We start from the raw sequence: 17,204 nt of genomic DNA on the forward strand, positions 1-17,204 counted from the left end.
CCTCTGAGGATTTTAACTGGTATCTCCGGCCCAAGCAACTGTAGCATGACTATGACAGAAGGAGTTAATGGACACTGAAATTGTTTTATTAAGTAGATTTGCCAGAATTTACTGATTATTAAACCTCATTAGTCGGGGACTTGTACTCCATGTTCTTACCCAGTTTCTGTCTGCTGCCTGCTGGATAGACGGAGGGATGCTGGAGAGATTATTCCTAAGCCCTTCCCCCTTCCCTCTCCCCTCCTCTTCCAGGGCCACACTGACAGTCCTGGGGGAAACAGAGGAGAGACAGGGAGAGGGCAGGATCCACCAGCTCTCACTCAGCACATTTCACCAGGAAGCCCCAGGAGCCCAGGAGAGGAGCTGCCCCTCAGGACACCGTCTCCCTCGCAGAGAATCTATCAGCACAACATATGTTACGTGAACACACACGGCTGTTCTCCCCTTCCAGGAAAGAAGGAAAGCAAGAGGAAGATCAAAGAGACTGCCATCTCCAGAGCGCTGTGGTGATTTTTCGCGTGTAAACAATACCGTGAAACGTCCTCAGGTGTTTGTGCTGGACTGTTCCTCGGGGAGCAGCCGGGCAGTGGGCGGGATGTGCTCTTCACCTGCGGGGCAGGCGGGCACCCGGCAGCAGCACCCGGAGCGCTGGTAAGGAACTTCTCGGAACTTTCCTTGCCATTCTTGCGCTCCACTGACCCGGGGTAAGAAATGCCTTTTAATCATTAGAGCTGATGAACAAAAAGCAGGGGTTTGTTCCTGAGAGAAGGGAAGTTAAGGAAGGGGTGAATGTTTCATCTGCTCCCTCCCTCCAAGCTGATAAAATACTTTCTATCTGTGTAGCCAAGTTTTCTCCACGGTGGGCAAACGGTCCCCTCTGTCTTCTCGGTAATTTGCAGTGACACGAGGTCAGGTCGATAAGAACAGTCATCATTTATGCGGCACTTTTCCACTTAAGGAATTTTATAAACCTCTAGTAGCTAATCCTTGCCATACTCCCGAGAGGCACAGCCGGCGTGCAGGGAGGGGAAGAGGAATCACAATCCGAGCAGTCAAGTTAAAGCAATTAGGAACTTTGCATCCAGCTGATGGCAGGTAATTGACCACTCCATCCCTAATAACTATTAAGCAGCTTAGTTGAGTTAGCGCGTGTTTAAGGGTTTACAGAAACAACAAAGCAAAGCGGCAACCGCGGGAAAACAACGATCTAACCATGCCTGAGATCTGCTCGGGGAAGAGCCCGATCTGTTCCCGGCTGGATCTGCAGGCACCCGACCCTCTGTGATAATTATGAATGAGGCTGTAGCTCCGCTGTGCCTGTGTTGCCAGACAACCAATGAGGCTGCAAAGCAAAGCTCATTCACAGGCTGCAGGTTTCAGGAAGAAGCAGAGAGGTGACTTTTACTTACAAAACAGACGCTCGTTAATTTTGTGGTTTAGGAAAGTAGCTGGAAACACCTTTTGTCTTGCAATAATCTCTGCTATGTTTTCTCCTCCTTCCTGTATCTTCTGGCTGACAGACACCCCTGCTCTGATGCCATTTCGGATGTCCCGGTGAGAACTCTCAGAGATGCCTATTCTCTCCAGAGGCAGTGATCAAGACTATAGTAACATTAGCTACAACTCCTGTAATTCCTTGAGCCACTTCATTCCTATCTGTGTGGAAACCCCTTCTGTCAAAGGGGTCCATTACCAGAGAGCCAGGAGGATTTACCACCCCGACCAAGTCTCTGCAGCTGATCTGAAGACAGGGATCATGATAAATGTTGGAGGCATGAAGTACCTGCTGCCTTGGAGTACTTTGGATGACTTCCCTCTGACCAGACTGAGCAAACTAAAGCTTTGCAGCAGCTACGAAGAAATAATTCAGCTGTGCGACGATTACGACGAAGACACCCATGAGTTCTTCTTCGACAGGAACCCCAATGCTTTTGGGATGATTGTCAGCTTTCTAGCAGCAGGGAAGCTGATGCTCTTAAGAGACACGTGTGCCTTGTCCTTTCAGGAGGAGCTGAGATACTGGGGGATTGAGGAATCCAACCTGGAGAACTGCTGCTTTCGGAAACTGTTTCAGAAACTGCAGGAGTTGGCCGAGATCCGCAAAGAAGAGGAGCTTCGGAGGAGCAAAGAGGCTACGTGTGTCTTGGATGACAAAACCAGGTTTGGACAGTTTATGAACAGACTCAGAGATATGGTAGAGAATCCCCAGTCAGGACTCCCAGGCAAAGTCTTTGCTTGTCTCTCCATTCTCTTTGTGGCCACCACAGCTATAAGCCTTTGTGTCAGCACAATGCCGGACTTAAGAGCTGAAGAAGACAGGGTAAGTAAGTCCTTTTTAACTGATCTAACTGCAGAATGAAAGAGAGTCTGTACCAGAGAACACAACAATGGCTTCAATGAGTTCTATCATTTTCAAAATGATATTATACTGAGAATAATGTGAACAAATATTGTGCTAATCTTTTAACTAAAATACAAGAAAGCTTCTGGACGGAACAGATATTTCAGCTCTACTATAAAACACTGTTTTTCCTTGTTAGGAAGCAGTTGCCAGTGTAAGATTAACTTGTTAGCACTGAGACTCTCAAACTGAAACTGTGGAGTTCTCAAGATGCTTTACTCACTAGTTACAAGAAATGTCTCCTTTGGACACATCAGCTACAGAAATATTTTCCTCTGACATCCTTACTTTTAAAGCAGCTGGGTATCTTCCTTTGTGATAATACAGTCAAATCTTTAAAGAGAAAGAAATATTCACTAACTTATATTGTTACAGTGTTACATTTCAATAGTTGCATAAAGATTAAAGGATGAGAGACAGATTAAGTATTTTTGCAGATAGTGGTACTTAAAAGCTGTGCCTCCAAAAATCATAATTCCATGCTAACTGAATTCTGTATTTGCCCACATACATATGTACATATTTTAGGAGTAATGCCGAACACTAGCTGAAGTGCTAACTGCATTTAAACCATCCTCAGATAAGTCATCCACATTAATTCAGGGCAAATAAATCAAGCCTGTATCATACATTAAAGATCCCTATAACACTGTCGTGAATATTTCAGCATTTAAAAGATTTATTTTTCTAATAATGAAACAGAGGAATGTAACAATCCAAAGTTATTGCAGATGTGGTGATGTCCAAATTCATCAAATAACCTTGACTAATCTCTGTAATGAATCCTGCACTTCATTTGCAAACTGCCCTTTCAAAAGTGCTGAGGAAATCCGTGTGAAATAAACTCCCTGCCCCAACCACTGCTGTAAGATAAGACACCCCTCAGAGTATCATATACCGATGAATAAAGTCATTTTTACATTTATAACACAGCAGAGTGTGCACAATACAAAAATCTGTGTCTATTTTACTGCCCAAGCCATGAGTCGGAGCAGCAGCGTCACGGGGAAGATGTGTCATGATATTTGATGTCTTTGATTAAAATTAAGGGCTGCACAGGAGGCTGAAATCTAAGATCATTCCCTGTTCCATTTTAACCCCTTGAATGTTAACTTACACTTGCATGGGAAGACTGTAAGGAATGAGCCTGGTGCTCTTGCAGCCTTCCACAGCTATTACTTTTTGGCAGGAAAAACTGTTAGCACTGTTCCAATCCTTCTTCCGAGGAAGTACTTTAAATATAGAACATCCTTCTTAGAGATGTACAAACATTACAAACTCTGCTCCAGCAAGTGCTTCCTACTAACTTTGTTAATGGAAGTAGCCCGATGCTTTTTATCCTAATTTCCCAACCACTGCAGAAAAAAGCTTTTATAAATACTTCCCATGCAAAAGAACAAGTACATGATGTTTCAGAGCTCAGCCAGAAGTAATGTGTTTGTGTGTTTTAAAAATAATTAACTGTAAGTTAGAAAGGGAAGCTCGCTGAGGGTTGTGAGTGTCTCTGGTAGCTGCAGTGGAGCTGCTGTTCCTGGATTTCCTATAAAACATGGATGACATGACTACTTAGAGATTTGCATAGATGTCACTACTTTAAAAAACAAGCAAACTGGGATGAAATAGGCTCAAAAGATGGAATGTTTAAAGTGTAGGGGAGAGGATAAAGGATGAACTTGAGCAAAGGACCACATTTGTCCAAATATTTGGAAACATCCCATAGTTTACACTTAGAGCACCAGCACTTTGTCCCTGAGTCCCAGAAGCACAGAACAGAGTATTAAAAGTCCTCCTACTTGAATCATGTGAAATTATGCCACAGAGAACATATACCAGGGGGAATATACCAGACAAAATACTCATGGCTTGAGGAAAGCAGAGAATCTGAACAACTAAGGAGCAGTTTTTGTCATCCTTACTTTTCCATCCCTAAATTCTTATCCTTTAACACCTGAGATTTTCTTACTGGGCTCTCAAAAGAGCATTTTGGCTAGAACTGGACAAATAACTCCATGAATTTCATTGACTAAAATTAGCACTTGGCTGCAGCTGAGTCATACTTAGGCAAATCGTAACTCCAGGTTGATTTGTAACTCAAAGCTGTTCACTGACCTCAGAAAGTGAGTCCAGGATGGGACCACATTTACCAGCAACCAGGTACAGGCATTCAGAATCTGAAATTTTGGCTTTTTGGGATGAATACAAAGATGATTTGATAGCTTTTTGCTTAGTAACAGAAAACAGTCAAATTCCTTCCCAAAGTTTCTGAACAACCTGTAATTTCACATTTGAATTCTATCCTCTGTCCTGAGGTTTATTCATTTCTGAGTTAAAGCTTGGCAAGACCTCTGTGGTAAATGTGCTTACAAGTACTGCAAGACTCTATTTTCCAATGTCACTAACACTGGAAATTTAATTTATCCATTCTGAAAAACAAACAAAAAAGGATTTACCTCTGCTGCGCATGTAACACTCTAGGGTCCTGTTTCTCCTCATCACAGACACATTAAAGAGTGAGAACTGGCTCAAGGAGAAGGATTAGAGTCAAAAACAAAACAAGAAAAAAAAAGGAAAAATAATACAAGGTGACTTCCACTTCAATCACTTTGCTCAGAGGCTGCTGATCCCACCCTGCAGGCACATCAAATCCCTTGTCCTTTTAGCAGCTGCTAAACCAGGTCTGCTCAGCAGGGAGAAAAGCTGTCTGGCCAGGCAGAGGAGCAAACAGGAGTCCTCACTATCCGAGGGAAAGTGAAAACTCCAGTCTCTGGGAGAGGGATGGCGAGGAGCCAAGGAAAGAGCATCTGCATCAGGGAAGCCCAGTCACCCTGGCAACCAGAGGGGAGGGAAGGATCCATCTCCATGGGCAGCAGGGAAGGGAGGGGAGGGTTTGCTTAAAGACAGGAGCCCAGCTGAAAGTAAAATAAAGAAGGGGTTGTTTTAACTGACACCATACCCACGCTGCAGAAATGATATTTAGGAACCTCCTCGTTAGAGATGTGAAAGAAAAGCACAGATTTGGGCAAACAATTCTGTAAGTATGTCTCACATATGCACCTGCCATGAATCCCAACCCAGAGCGAGCAGTCCCAGCAGAAGGAAGCCAAAAGTTCAGGAAAACTGTAGGGCAGCAAATTAATGGCTCTAGGGATGTCAATTTTAAGTCTGACTATGAAATAAATATGTGAAAGATTTTAGCATATGTGAGGCTAAGGAAAGAGGGGTCATCAAGACAAGTTATGCTATCTAAGCACAAAACAACCAAAATGTCCTGTTTTCCAAGAGTAATACATCCTTGTCCATGGTATTTGCATCTATTCTTTATGGAGATCAAACAGCCTTTGGTAAAGAAGCAAATGTAATATCACCAAAATACAGCAGTCAAGGCACATGTGCATGTACAGATAGAAAAAAAGGCGTATTTGGAGATAAAAATGTTACTGATCTGAATGGGCAGTCTGAGAAAAAACTAAAAATCTGAATCAGAGACAAGACACAAAGAGGATAATAAAGATGAAGGGACAAAACACACAAGTATTGCCCTTAAATGAAGGAATTAAGATCTTCCCATTAGAGACAAGGCACAAGTCCCCCCAAAGTCCCCGTCCCACGTAAGAGTTACAACCAGGATCCAAGAGGGGTGACTGAAACAGTCACTGCTCAGGACATCCAACCCCAAGGGAAAAACATCCTTACACCAGGGAACTATGGAATTAAGCCACTGTGGAAGAGCCTGGAGAGGCAGAACACTTTGAAGCACTCTTGGGATTTTCCTCAGGATGAGATATTTCATTTAATGAGTCCCTAAAATTGGCATCCTCTCGAGAAATGACTCAGCAGAAAGGACCCAGCGAGATCTTTGCTTCAGGAAGAAAATTAAGGTCAGGGGGAAGAAGAAGGATAAGAAACCCCAGATATTTCCATTCTCTGACCTTGTTAAGACTAATTTTTGTATTTGCTCTTAACTGACCTTGGAAAGGTCAGTGCTTTAGGTATTGCAAGGAACCCAATGAAAGACAACCCACAGAAACTGCAACCCCTGTTGTCCCAGGTGGAGATTTTACCTTGAAACTCAGAGTATTCATTTTTTAAAGCTTCAGTTCCTGGAGTAATTTCATTATTTGAACATCTAAATCCTTTTCAAAGAGTAAGTTTTTGATCCCTGGTTGCAGTTAGGATCCAGAAAACATGAACAGATATAAAGAACCCAATACTTAATATATTGAAGCACTTTAGAACTATTTGTTTTTTTTTCATTCTACGCCATTATTCTGGAGGCCTTGACTTATGCTTTTCAATGTCTGATGTGGCTGAAGTTGCCTGTATGACACTGAACCCAGAAAATTTGGCTTGTACACTAGAGGAAACTGCCAAGAAACACTTTTTCTTTAAAAGCAGAACAATTTTACTTTACAGGGCTACAAACAATTTATTTGCCTTACTGTGAAGAGAAAGAAAATCTAGTGCTCACTTACAAGTGTAAGACTAAAAAGAATATGTCTACATGTCTATAAATACACTGGTATATACATATGACTTGAAATTACTCAGAACAAAGTAAAGTTGGATGTGTTTTGGGTTTATTGCTTTGGCTCAAGCACATTATTCTGTGTTCTTATCAGGTCACCTTCTGGGGATACTCCCTCTCCCAAATTATCTAGGCATCTTGTACAACTCTGATTTCTCCTAAGCATTTTGATCAGCAAAGGAAGTATTGCAGCATTTTTAAAGGAGGAAAATGTCCTTCACTGAAGCCCCAAACCCTCCCTGGTCTAGGTGTACTCAGCACAGCAGAATCCAGCCAATTTAATTGCTGCATGGACTGAATGAGTTAAATTAATAATGATTGAAGAAAGATGAAATAAGAAGCCATTAAATCAGAGTTTTCAAGTCTAGGACTTTGAGATATGTATGGAGACATATATATATAAATTATTACTTTATGGGATCTGCCTTTTTATTTTGAGGCTTGCATATCACTCAGTAATGTCAAAAGCTTTGACCTTGAAATGGCACTGTTTCATTAAGACTCTGATTTCATAGTTCCACGTTATAAGTAACCATTTTCCAAGCATCTGCAAACAGAATTGCATATTTCAGCATTAAACCTATTATGTACAGTAGAGATAAAGCTCATATTGATCCAACCCTGCTCTCCACAACCAAAGAGAGCCCTGCAGGGGTGGCAACTGCTGACCCTCCGTGTCCCACAAAACAATTTTCTTCAGAAACTCGGGCCACTCCAGCAAGGAAAAGGTCTCTGCAGGACCTTCCAAAGCTGGCTCTGCCAGGCCAAGGCCCCGTGTTCAGAAAGCACAATTAGACATTATCAGTTTGCCTGATGTTCACCCAGTTTTGGCTGTGTCCCAACAGCACTAAGGCTCTCAGCTTTGCACGCCATGCTGGGGGGACACCCAGCTGTTCCAGCTGCTGGGCAGTTTATTATTTAGTAAATCCCTTCTTGGGGAAGGTGGGTATTCCCTCTAAGGGAGGTTCTGTATCTCTAGAAAGCTCAACTTGCAATCAGTGCATCCTCCAAGTTCCCAGCCACAATGCCACAAGTATTAAAAATAAATAACCAACCAAATTTCTATGTGCTGTAGAAATTCCTCTTTCACTATGATGAAAATCTTTGAGGACTCTTCAGTCTGCTGCTGCAGTCGAATTCACAGTCTGGTGTTTGAATTCTGAGCCAAAAAAAAAAAAAAGTCATAGAATCATAGAATGGTTTGGGTTGCAAAGAACCTGAAAGATCATCTAATTTCAACCCCCTGCCACGGGCAGAGATACCTTCCACTAGCCCAGGTTGCTCCAAGCTCCATCCAACCTGGTCTTTAACACTTCCAGGGATGGGGCAACCACAGCTTCTCTGGGCAAGCTGTGCCAGGGCCTAATTTCTAACTATAAAATCTAATTGTGAATTCCATTGCAGCATCAGGGCTTTGAACTGCATATGTTGTGTTCATTCCCATAGTGTCAGCACCTCCTGTTAACATTAGGATTTTCCCTTATAACAGATTCAACCATGCTTGGGAGACACCTTGTAAACCCTGTACTACACAGACAAGGAGTTTCTGCTCTAAAGAACTTACAGTGTAGTGAGAAAAGATGCACAGAAGAAACAGTAACAGGGCAAATTATTTGACCAGCAGCAAAACTGTCAGTTGAAGGTCCTCCTCTCTAGTCCCAGATAAACACCTTGTCATTTTTTTATTGCTATACTGTTCTTCAGAGTTACAAAATTAAGTCTGTTCAATTCCTTACTAGAAAAACAAGAAAAAGATCATTCTTCCACACCTTTCTCCTAACACCAACAGTTTGGAGTCTCCAACCAGCTCAATCAAATTCAAACTCTTCAGATTGATTCTCACAGTATTTGCAGAATAAGGGCCCAAGCTTAAAAGTTAATTGAAATATATTATTTTAGTTACACTTCTGCCCCAGAGGACATAATTACATGTTGGACACAGAGGTAATAATTTCTTTCTATGTTCTAATGTCCACATTAATACAATCCAAATATTAGTTCAGTTTCCTCAAATGTTCTAGTTGTAGTAATTGTTTCCAAGCTTCTTTCCCATAAAGCAGAACGAGTAGGGACTCGCTGTGTGCTCAGAATACGCAGCACTCCTTTAACAAGCTCATCATCCTCTAAATCAGGTTACAGTCTCTTTCTCAGCAGGCTGTAACCTTCTGTTTTTATTGCATCAGTCTGAAACTGTAAATCCAAGCGCTGAGGTGATCCATAACACAAGGTTTCCAAGCTCTCCCTACCCCTGATTTGATTCAGCAGAGCGTGGTTTAATTATTCCAATAATAGCGGCAATGCGGCCGCGGTGATTCAGCAGTACCTGCAGCACTGCAGCTCGATCCCACAGCTCAGGTATGCAGGGAACACACCCTGGCACACCACCTCCTACCACAGTCAGCCCTTATCAGCCAAAACGGGTTTTTCCCCTGTACCTGCTCATTCCCTGCTGCCAGCTGGGATAAGAACAGCCTGGAGCTGGTTGGGTACCTCAGCTCCTTACACCGAGGTCTTGGTTTGCCTCTGCTCCTGCCTAACCACTCTCTAGACTTTGCAGCCTCCCCACTTGGAGCTGTGGGCAGGCAAGAGGAAGAGCCAAAGCTTGTTTTTCACCGTGCCATTAAATTTGTATTTATCCCCACAGAGGGAACTGCTCAGGGAGAAGCTGTAGGTCAGGATGCACCGACCAGGGATAACCATGAGAAGAGCAAAAAGTTGGAAAACAGCCCCCTGCCCAGGAGATGGCAACCCTGGACTTAGAGAGGGAAATTCCTGCTAGTTTTGCTTCTAAATCCTCCACGTAGAGGGTTGAATGTTTTTGGCCCAAGGGCCAGGCTGTGAGAAGAGCAGCCTTGCTGGGATAAGTGCAGGACAGCACAAGCTGGCAGGAGGCAGGTCGAGAGCCACAATACAGGCTGATCCCATCTGCTGCCACTTCAGTGGACACTGGCCTCTGTCCACAAAACACTCTGTGGATCAGAGGAAGGATCTGAGCAGTAACTGCACTTGACTGTGCCAAACAAAATCTGGACCTGCCAGGGTAAATTTAGCAGATGTGAATCGTAACCTTGCACCAGCCATGGAGCCGGGCATGTTTCTGGTGGGAAGGATGATGTTCTGGCAGCCTGAACTTTGACTGTAGAGTGTTAAGAAGGTCCTGTATTTAAGGAAACTCCTTTAGGACTCCACCAGGAGTCAGAATCAAGAACAACAAGCATATTGCTCTTTGAGCTCCTTCCCTGCTTTGTTTTGGGCTGTTTAGTCCAGGTGACTGAGCACCAGAACAGCCTTTACTCGAAGCAATCACTGCTGCATCTCAGGCAGGTCTGGCTGGGAAGAGGATTCAGACCCTTTCAGTCCATTGCTCATCTGTTTTATGATGATGAGCCAGCTGGTTTCCATAAACACACCCTGGGAACAGCAGTGTTTGCATACAGGGGTTCAATCACGGCTTCTGGCTGGGCTCAAGGACTTTTATCAACTTGGCTTCATAAACAACGTGAGGTGCTTTTTTCCTAAGTGTGCTGTGTAAGCAGCATATCTGCATATTGCTGATGTACATGCTGATTTCCATTCTAAAGCTCTGAATATATCAAGTTCAAAAATGTTAAACTATATATATGACATGATTATGAAATAATTCATATACTGATCAAGCAGTGCTTGTTAGCAAAGTGTTCTACAAGCACTGGAGGAACTTTTGCCACTGAACTAGGAAATAAATTATTTGACACAAGAAACACTTGGTATCACTAACACCATCCTGAGCAGTGTTCCCTGGCGAGCACAGAAAGGAGATAATGAGAAATGCTGTCGTTTCCTTGTTTTACATCTCAGACTCCACCCCGTTTATAGATTGTGTGAAATCCCAGATTACACTCCACGGAAAACAGATTCAGATTGTTGTCAATAAACTTCACCTTACAGTCAGTCACAACAAGGGCAGAAACTTGGTACCTGTCCAATTCTGTCCTCATACAGCTGCAGCACTGCATTCCATACAATGGGAATAACAGGATTTCTTTCCTCACTTTGCCTCTAAGTAAGAGGGACTGAAAGATAAACATACCTTGCAAAAATTGCTGGGGTAAATCCTTGGTAGATCAGGTAACAATTCAGAACAAGTTTTCCAGAGCATATTTTAATTATAAAGTGTCTTAGAGTGCAGACGGGTGGGACACAAATAGGCAGCACAGAGCAGACCCTGAAGGTACAAGAATAGTTCCTTGGTGTTGTCATCCAGTTATCTAAAAATAATAAGTTTTTCCTTGTCTAGAAAACATAAAGTGAGCAGCACCTGAAAACCAAGTGGAGAGTCAAGATATATATTACCCAGGGGAAATTCTAATTCAGTCTCTCTGGGCATTACCAAAATTATCGATGCATGTAAAGATATTATTTTCGCTTGATGAGACTTTTATCTCTTGTAGTTTTGGTTAGTGCTGCCTAGCTCTGAGATCTGATTTTATTTAATATCCTCAACATCATTACACTTTAATTAATGCTTTCTGGTAAACTAAGAGGGCACTTGGCCAGGAAATGTATCTTATCCTGTGAGTGGCACATACCTCAAGCCCATTTAGCTTGAATTCACAATTGGGGAATAAATTTCTATTTTGTGAACTCACCCATGCAATTGAGGTCTGAGATTTAGCTGTCACACACTGCTCTGGAGGTGCTGAATTCCTGAACCTCAGATCCTTTCTAGAAAAGGTACTCCAAGAAAGCTGCAGTAATGCTTACCACAGTCACACAGTTTGCCACTATGACAAATAGTACATTAAATGTACAATGTAGAAAAAAAAGAGAAGTTAACAGAAGTATCCCAAAATGAGCTGTCTCACTGTTACACTGTGAACTCCAGCTCGTCAGAGAACACAAAATAAGCCATTGCCTTAAACAGCAGAAGGCAATAATGAAGAGGAAGTTTGAATTGCTTATTATCTCTGCTGGTACAGGAGTTTGAAACAACTCCTTTGCTTCTTTGAGGTGGTTTATAAATTTAAGAAACCACTCAATATTTCAGGCATCAGGGCTCAGTATATATCTTTTTACACACAAAATACTGTTTCCTTCCCTGCTGAGCCAAATGCTCGTTTCACACATAAGATCAATACCAGGCACTCTTTTTATGACATTTATATCATATGAGGCAGAATTTCTGCCAGAGGCAAGTTCCATAACTCCTGATAAATTCTTGTATCGTCGAAAAGTAAATCTGCAGGATGAACCTCTGGTTCTGTGATAACTGTTCTGCCATCAGAGTTTGTGAAGGTTTCAGTACTGATTGATGCTACCACAGAGTAAAACATGCTGAAAATGCCCACCCAAAATATGCTGTGGTCAGTTATAAATAAAACCTCATCTTCCCCTCTTGCTCACAGTCAGCACCATACTGGCTGGGAGCTTTTATAGCTTCCACTACACCCCTGGTGCTTCAGGTGCAAAACTGCAGGCAGGATAAGAAAGTGGTCAGCGAGGAACTTGACTGGAAGATAGAGAAATAAAATTCTGCTCCAGTTAATGGTGAGGAGTTTGCTGTGTTCTGCGTTGGCAGGCACTGAACACTAAAATTTCCCAAATGTGTTTTTTTTTTGTTGAGAAAGAAGAAATTTATGGAAGTTGTTGTGGCAGAGAAATTTCCTTATTGGCCATTTAAGCAAAAAAAAAATGCACCAGAGTATTTGGGCCATAATTTGACAGTTCGCTGAAAGTAACTAATGGGAACGTGGTGTCAACAGCAAATTTGTCATCTCCCACTGGCACAGAGGCATCAGTATTTTGAGAAGACCATAGATTTGAAGTCAGAATGTTATTCTGCCTGTTTTTCAGACAACAGCTGTAAGTGGAACATAACACTGAGTTCTAAAAATCCTCAGAAGTACAGGGAGAAACAGAAATTGGGTTTGGTATTTAATTTCCTCTTCTTCTTCCCCCCCCCCCTCCAATATTTGCTGCTTTTGAACAGGATGTTCAAAAAAACCAAGAAAGTTTAAAGAGAGTGACATTAGAGAGGGATATTCTGTAAATATTACTTAATATACAAAAACGTTCCTAATATATAAAACATTCCCATACAAACTCATTTCATGAAATTTATCTCCCAGTGTGAAGTCAATGAGCACATTCTCATTAAACCCCATAGTCAGACACTGTGATATTTTCATTCTTTTTGTTGCTGCAGCAGAAAATGGGACTTTGGTTTCATAAAACTATATGGAACTATATTCTGAAATGTTTTTGCAAGGTACATAAAAAAGACAAAGTGTGCTAGGAGGGGAGAACTCCCCATCCTTTACATCCACAACTATGCTCAGAGGGAGAACAAAATGCACAACAGCATTCCTGAAAAGTTGGATTTGAAGGATGGGGATCTGAAAAAATGAAATACACATTTAGAAAGCTGTCAGCACAAATTGCTTTCTCTAAATATGTATGACTTTCCAGGGGGAGTACTGAGGCAACTGAGGATGGTAAGGAGAAAAAAAATAATCTCCTAACCAGTTCTTACAATGCTACACCTTGAAACTACACACTCAGTTCAAAAAACACCCTGGATCTTAACGGTTAAAACTTCCAGCAAACAAAATTTCTCTTCCATTTTCCAAGGAAGGAATAGTGAAACGATCTGAGAGCAATGTCACCTGTAAATTTATAATGGGAAATAAATAACAGATGCACTGGAAATTCAGCCCAGTTAACAAAAAATAAAATAAATCTTGATGGGAACAATGAATAATTCACAGGCCACATCAGTAGAGTGACCACGAGCAGGTCTGTGCAGGGTCCAGGCTGCACTGTACAAATAATTCAGAGCTCAGAAAGAGTGAGCGCTGCACAACACAAGTGCTGATTGCAAGCAATCTCCTCCAGCCCAGTCAGCAGCTCTGCAAACATCAATGCACTCCAGCAATGCCACAGCCCTGACTGCAAATGGAGCCGGAACCTGACCCTGCAAGTGGGGCTCTGCCAGGGCCAAGACTTCAGTACCTTTTGTGGTGTTTTAGTTTTAGAGATAAATTGTCAACTTGGCAGTTCACTGTGCAGAAAGGAAAACCCCCCAAATGGTGCTACAGAGCTAAATTGTTCTGAGGGTTAGACAGGGTAAATAAATCCCTAAGGGAAATGTTGCCACTTTACCCAGGGGAACCTCAGGTGGCCAAAGCCATAACCACTGCCTGATCAAAAGGACTTGTTACTCCTCAGCACAGCAGGAATTCTAAGATGAGGTATCCTCTAAACCCCATCCCATTGCACTGCAGAGAGTAACTGAATTAAATTGGTAGTTAATTAGTAGTAGGGGTATGTGTTTCCTGCAGTGCTTTCAATCAATATTGCTCATGAAATTTGGCTGAGAATGGCTGACTCTCTGAGGAATTCTTCCTCTAAACTGCTAAATTCCAGAGACAGACCATCAGGAAAGGTGCAGAAAGAGGCCCTGACTTCATTCTTCAGAGGTCACAAAACAAAGGGGTCTGCAGCTATTCCTGAATAACACACGGCCACTATTTTCTCCCAGAAAGGTTCTTTTTCTGCACAGATCCTCCTTCATCATCCCCAATTCTGCTTGATCTTCTGCAGTTATGAACACATCAGAGATGCAAGTCCCTGGTCAGCAAGAACACAAGAAGACTCCTGAACCTTGTTCAGCCTTCACATACCAAAGTTGCAGCTGAAAAGAGACATTTGCTGAACATTAACTTCCAAGTAGCATCAAAACCTAAACTGAAATTAGCACCTCCTACATTTGGGCTTCCTTAAGCATACAATGACCACCCATATTCTGAGTCCAGCCTGGAATTTCAAAGGGTTGTGATACTGGTCAATCCCTTTCTCTAGTTTCCAGTTACAGCTGAGGTTTCTCATCTTCACCAAAAATCCAAACCCCAGGCCCTTCATACGCTGGTGTTTTCTGATTAACATGCTCAGTAAAGGAAAGCACACAAGGCTGCTTCAAAGTCAGCCAAATTCCATGAAAGACTCCAGTTCACTTGAGTTGGTTTTGGACTGGAACTGTAATCCAAATGTTTGCACTGATGCAAGAACTTAAACAGCAGCACACCACTGTCAGAATATCATAAAATACCTGTTGGGTGGAATTTTTCAATAAACTTTTTCCCAGGTCTTAAAAACAAACAAACAAAAACATCATTAGTCCCACCACAAGACAAGGGTTCTTAACCCTGAATATTTTAATTCTGCATATAAGGACAGGAGTATATTCGTACAGGTTTATAAATCAGTCAAGTTTAAGTTGATTTCTGTTTGAGATCAGAAAGTGGGACTTAGAGGACACATGCCAGGACTTTATACAGAGATGGGTTTTATTCATTTAGACTGGAAGAAGCAGTCTAGTAAAAATAATGATCACTTGATAAGAAAGTTAGCAGGCAGATAGATCTGTTCATTTAAATCTTTCACATGCTCATTATTCTCTTCGAATACCACAACTGAAAGATGGTTTCCATACAACTACCTGCTGCTGGGATTTGTTTATCTCTGATACCAGTGACTCAAGCAGACCCATATTGCTTTTCCCTTGATGTTTTTGGTTGTTGGTTCACAGACTGCTCTTTTGTTTAACTCTCTCTTTGTTTCGTGTCAGGGCGAGTGTTCCCAGAAGTGCTATTACATCTTTGTCATAGAGACCATCTGCGTGGCTTGGTTTTCCCTGGAGTTCTTCCTCCGTTTCATCCAGGCCAGGAGCAAGTGTCAGTTCTTCAAGGGCCCCCTGAACATAATTGACTTCTTGGCTATCTCCCCCTACTACGCTTCCCTCATCTTCTCGGAGGACGACTCCAGCGAGGAGGACGACAGGCCGAGCGGCAGCAGCAACACGTACCTGGAGAAGGTGGGTCTGGTGCTACGGGTTCTACGTGCCTTGCGGATCTTGTACGTCATGCGCCTTGCCCGGCACTCCCTGGGCCTGCAGACCTTGGGCCTCACCGTTCGGAAGTGCACGCGGGAATTCGGGCTGCTCCTGCTCTTCCTGTGTGTGGCCGTCACTCTGTTCTCTCCTTTGGTTTATCTGGCCGAGAACGAATCCGGGAGGGTGCTGGAGTTCACCAGCATTCCCGCCTCTTACTGGTGGGCCATCATCTCCATGACCACCGTGGGCTATGGAGACATGGTCCCACGGAGCGTGCCGGGGCAGATGGTGGCTCTCAGCAGCATCCTCAGCGGGATTCTCATCATGTCCTTTCCTGCAACGTCGATATTCCACACTTTCTCCCACTCCTACTCGGAGCTGAGGAAGGAGCACGAACGGTTGCAGTCTCAGCTGAACAGAGCGAAGAACCGCTCCGGTGAGAGTGACACCTTCAACGAGACAGACAGCCTGATCCTGGAGGAGCAGGCATCTCCCATCAAATACATCTACACAGGGAACTGAGCCCAGCTCTACAGCATTCCCAGGAAAGCGTCAACAGAACACACAAGGCAAAGCATCAACATAGGTTACAGCACTCTCATCTCCTCCGGTGTAGGTATAAGCAGCAATCAGCCCAACACAGCCCAACAAATGCCCACGGAGCTAGAGGTTGGGAGAATGTCAAAAGTCAGTTTATTCAATAATAAACACTCCTTCTCTGTGGGTAACGAGAACAAACTTTGTCTCTACCATCATGTATCTTGCTGAATACCTAGTAACAAACCAGTTTCTGTTGGCACAAACACACTTGTTGTTTTATTTGCCTTCGAGTTTCCAATGTTCTTGCAATCAATATCTTGAGCCAAGCATTAGAACGCAGTCTTTGAGGGCTGGTGTTGTGATACAAAGTTCATCCACCAGGCACACAGATAAAAATCTCAGTTCTGTATCTAAAGCCAGTAATAAGCTTAAAATAAAATCACTGTGTGTGAAAGCTTTCAAAGTTTGCCTGTAGCCAGATGATCAATCTATAACTAACAAACTGCACTGCTATTGTATAAAACAGTGTTTGCAAGAGCATTTGCTTGAAATGCAGTCACAGTCTGCACACTGTAAACATATCATACTAGACAGCAAAAGTCTTCAAATTTCTTTTTCACATACTTATTTAAAATAATAATCAGGAATAAAAAAAGCCCAGGCTTATTGACCACGTTGAAAAGTGTTGGTGTTATCTTTTTTCACTGGATGGTGATGGTTTCTTTGTAAGAAAGATAAAAAATGGACTTATTCAAAATGAGATGATAGCTCAGAAGAAGCCAAAGGTATAAATAGTACAGAATGAGGTGAATGATTGCTAGAGAGAGAGTGATTTTCTAATGCTAATGGAAGATGTCCCTTTTGGGATA

General features: G+C 42.6%; 1 protein-coding gene across 2 annotated transcripts; it reads left to right on the plus strand.

The window, feature by feature from the left end:
- Nucleotides 1-212: 212 nt before the first annotated feature.
- KCNG4 (potassium voltage-gated channel modifier subfamily G member 4) lies at nt 213-17,003 on the plus strand. 2 transcript variants are annotated; one of them, XM_027890852.1, is made up of 3 exons: nt 213-651; nt 1,521-2,320; nt 15,532-17,003. In XM_027890852.1, the coding sequence occupies exons 2-3, from the start codon at nt 1,571-1,573 to the stop codon at nt 16,315-16,317; spliced, it is 1,536 nt and encodes a 511-aa protein (XP_027746653.1). In that variant the 5' UTR covers nt 213-651; nt 1,521-1,570; the 3' UTR covers nt 16,318-17,003. The 2 variants fall into 2 exon arrangements, with proteins under 2 accessions (XP_027746653.1, XP_027746662.1); XM_027890861.1 differs by lacking the exon at nt 213-651 and adding an exon at nt 1,023-1,095.
- The last annotated feature ends 201 nt before the right edge of the window (nt 17,004-17,204 follow it).

This window comes from Empidonax traillii, unplaced genomic scaffold, assembly GCF_003031625.1.
Source record: "Empidonax traillii isolate 1590-97213 ecotype Southwest subspecies unplaced genomic scaffold, ASM303162v1 scaffold13:size3042203, whole genome shotgun sequence".
Taxonomy (NCBI): Eukaryota; Metazoa; Chordata; class Aves; order Passeriformes; family Tyrannidae; genus Empidonax; species Empidonax traillii.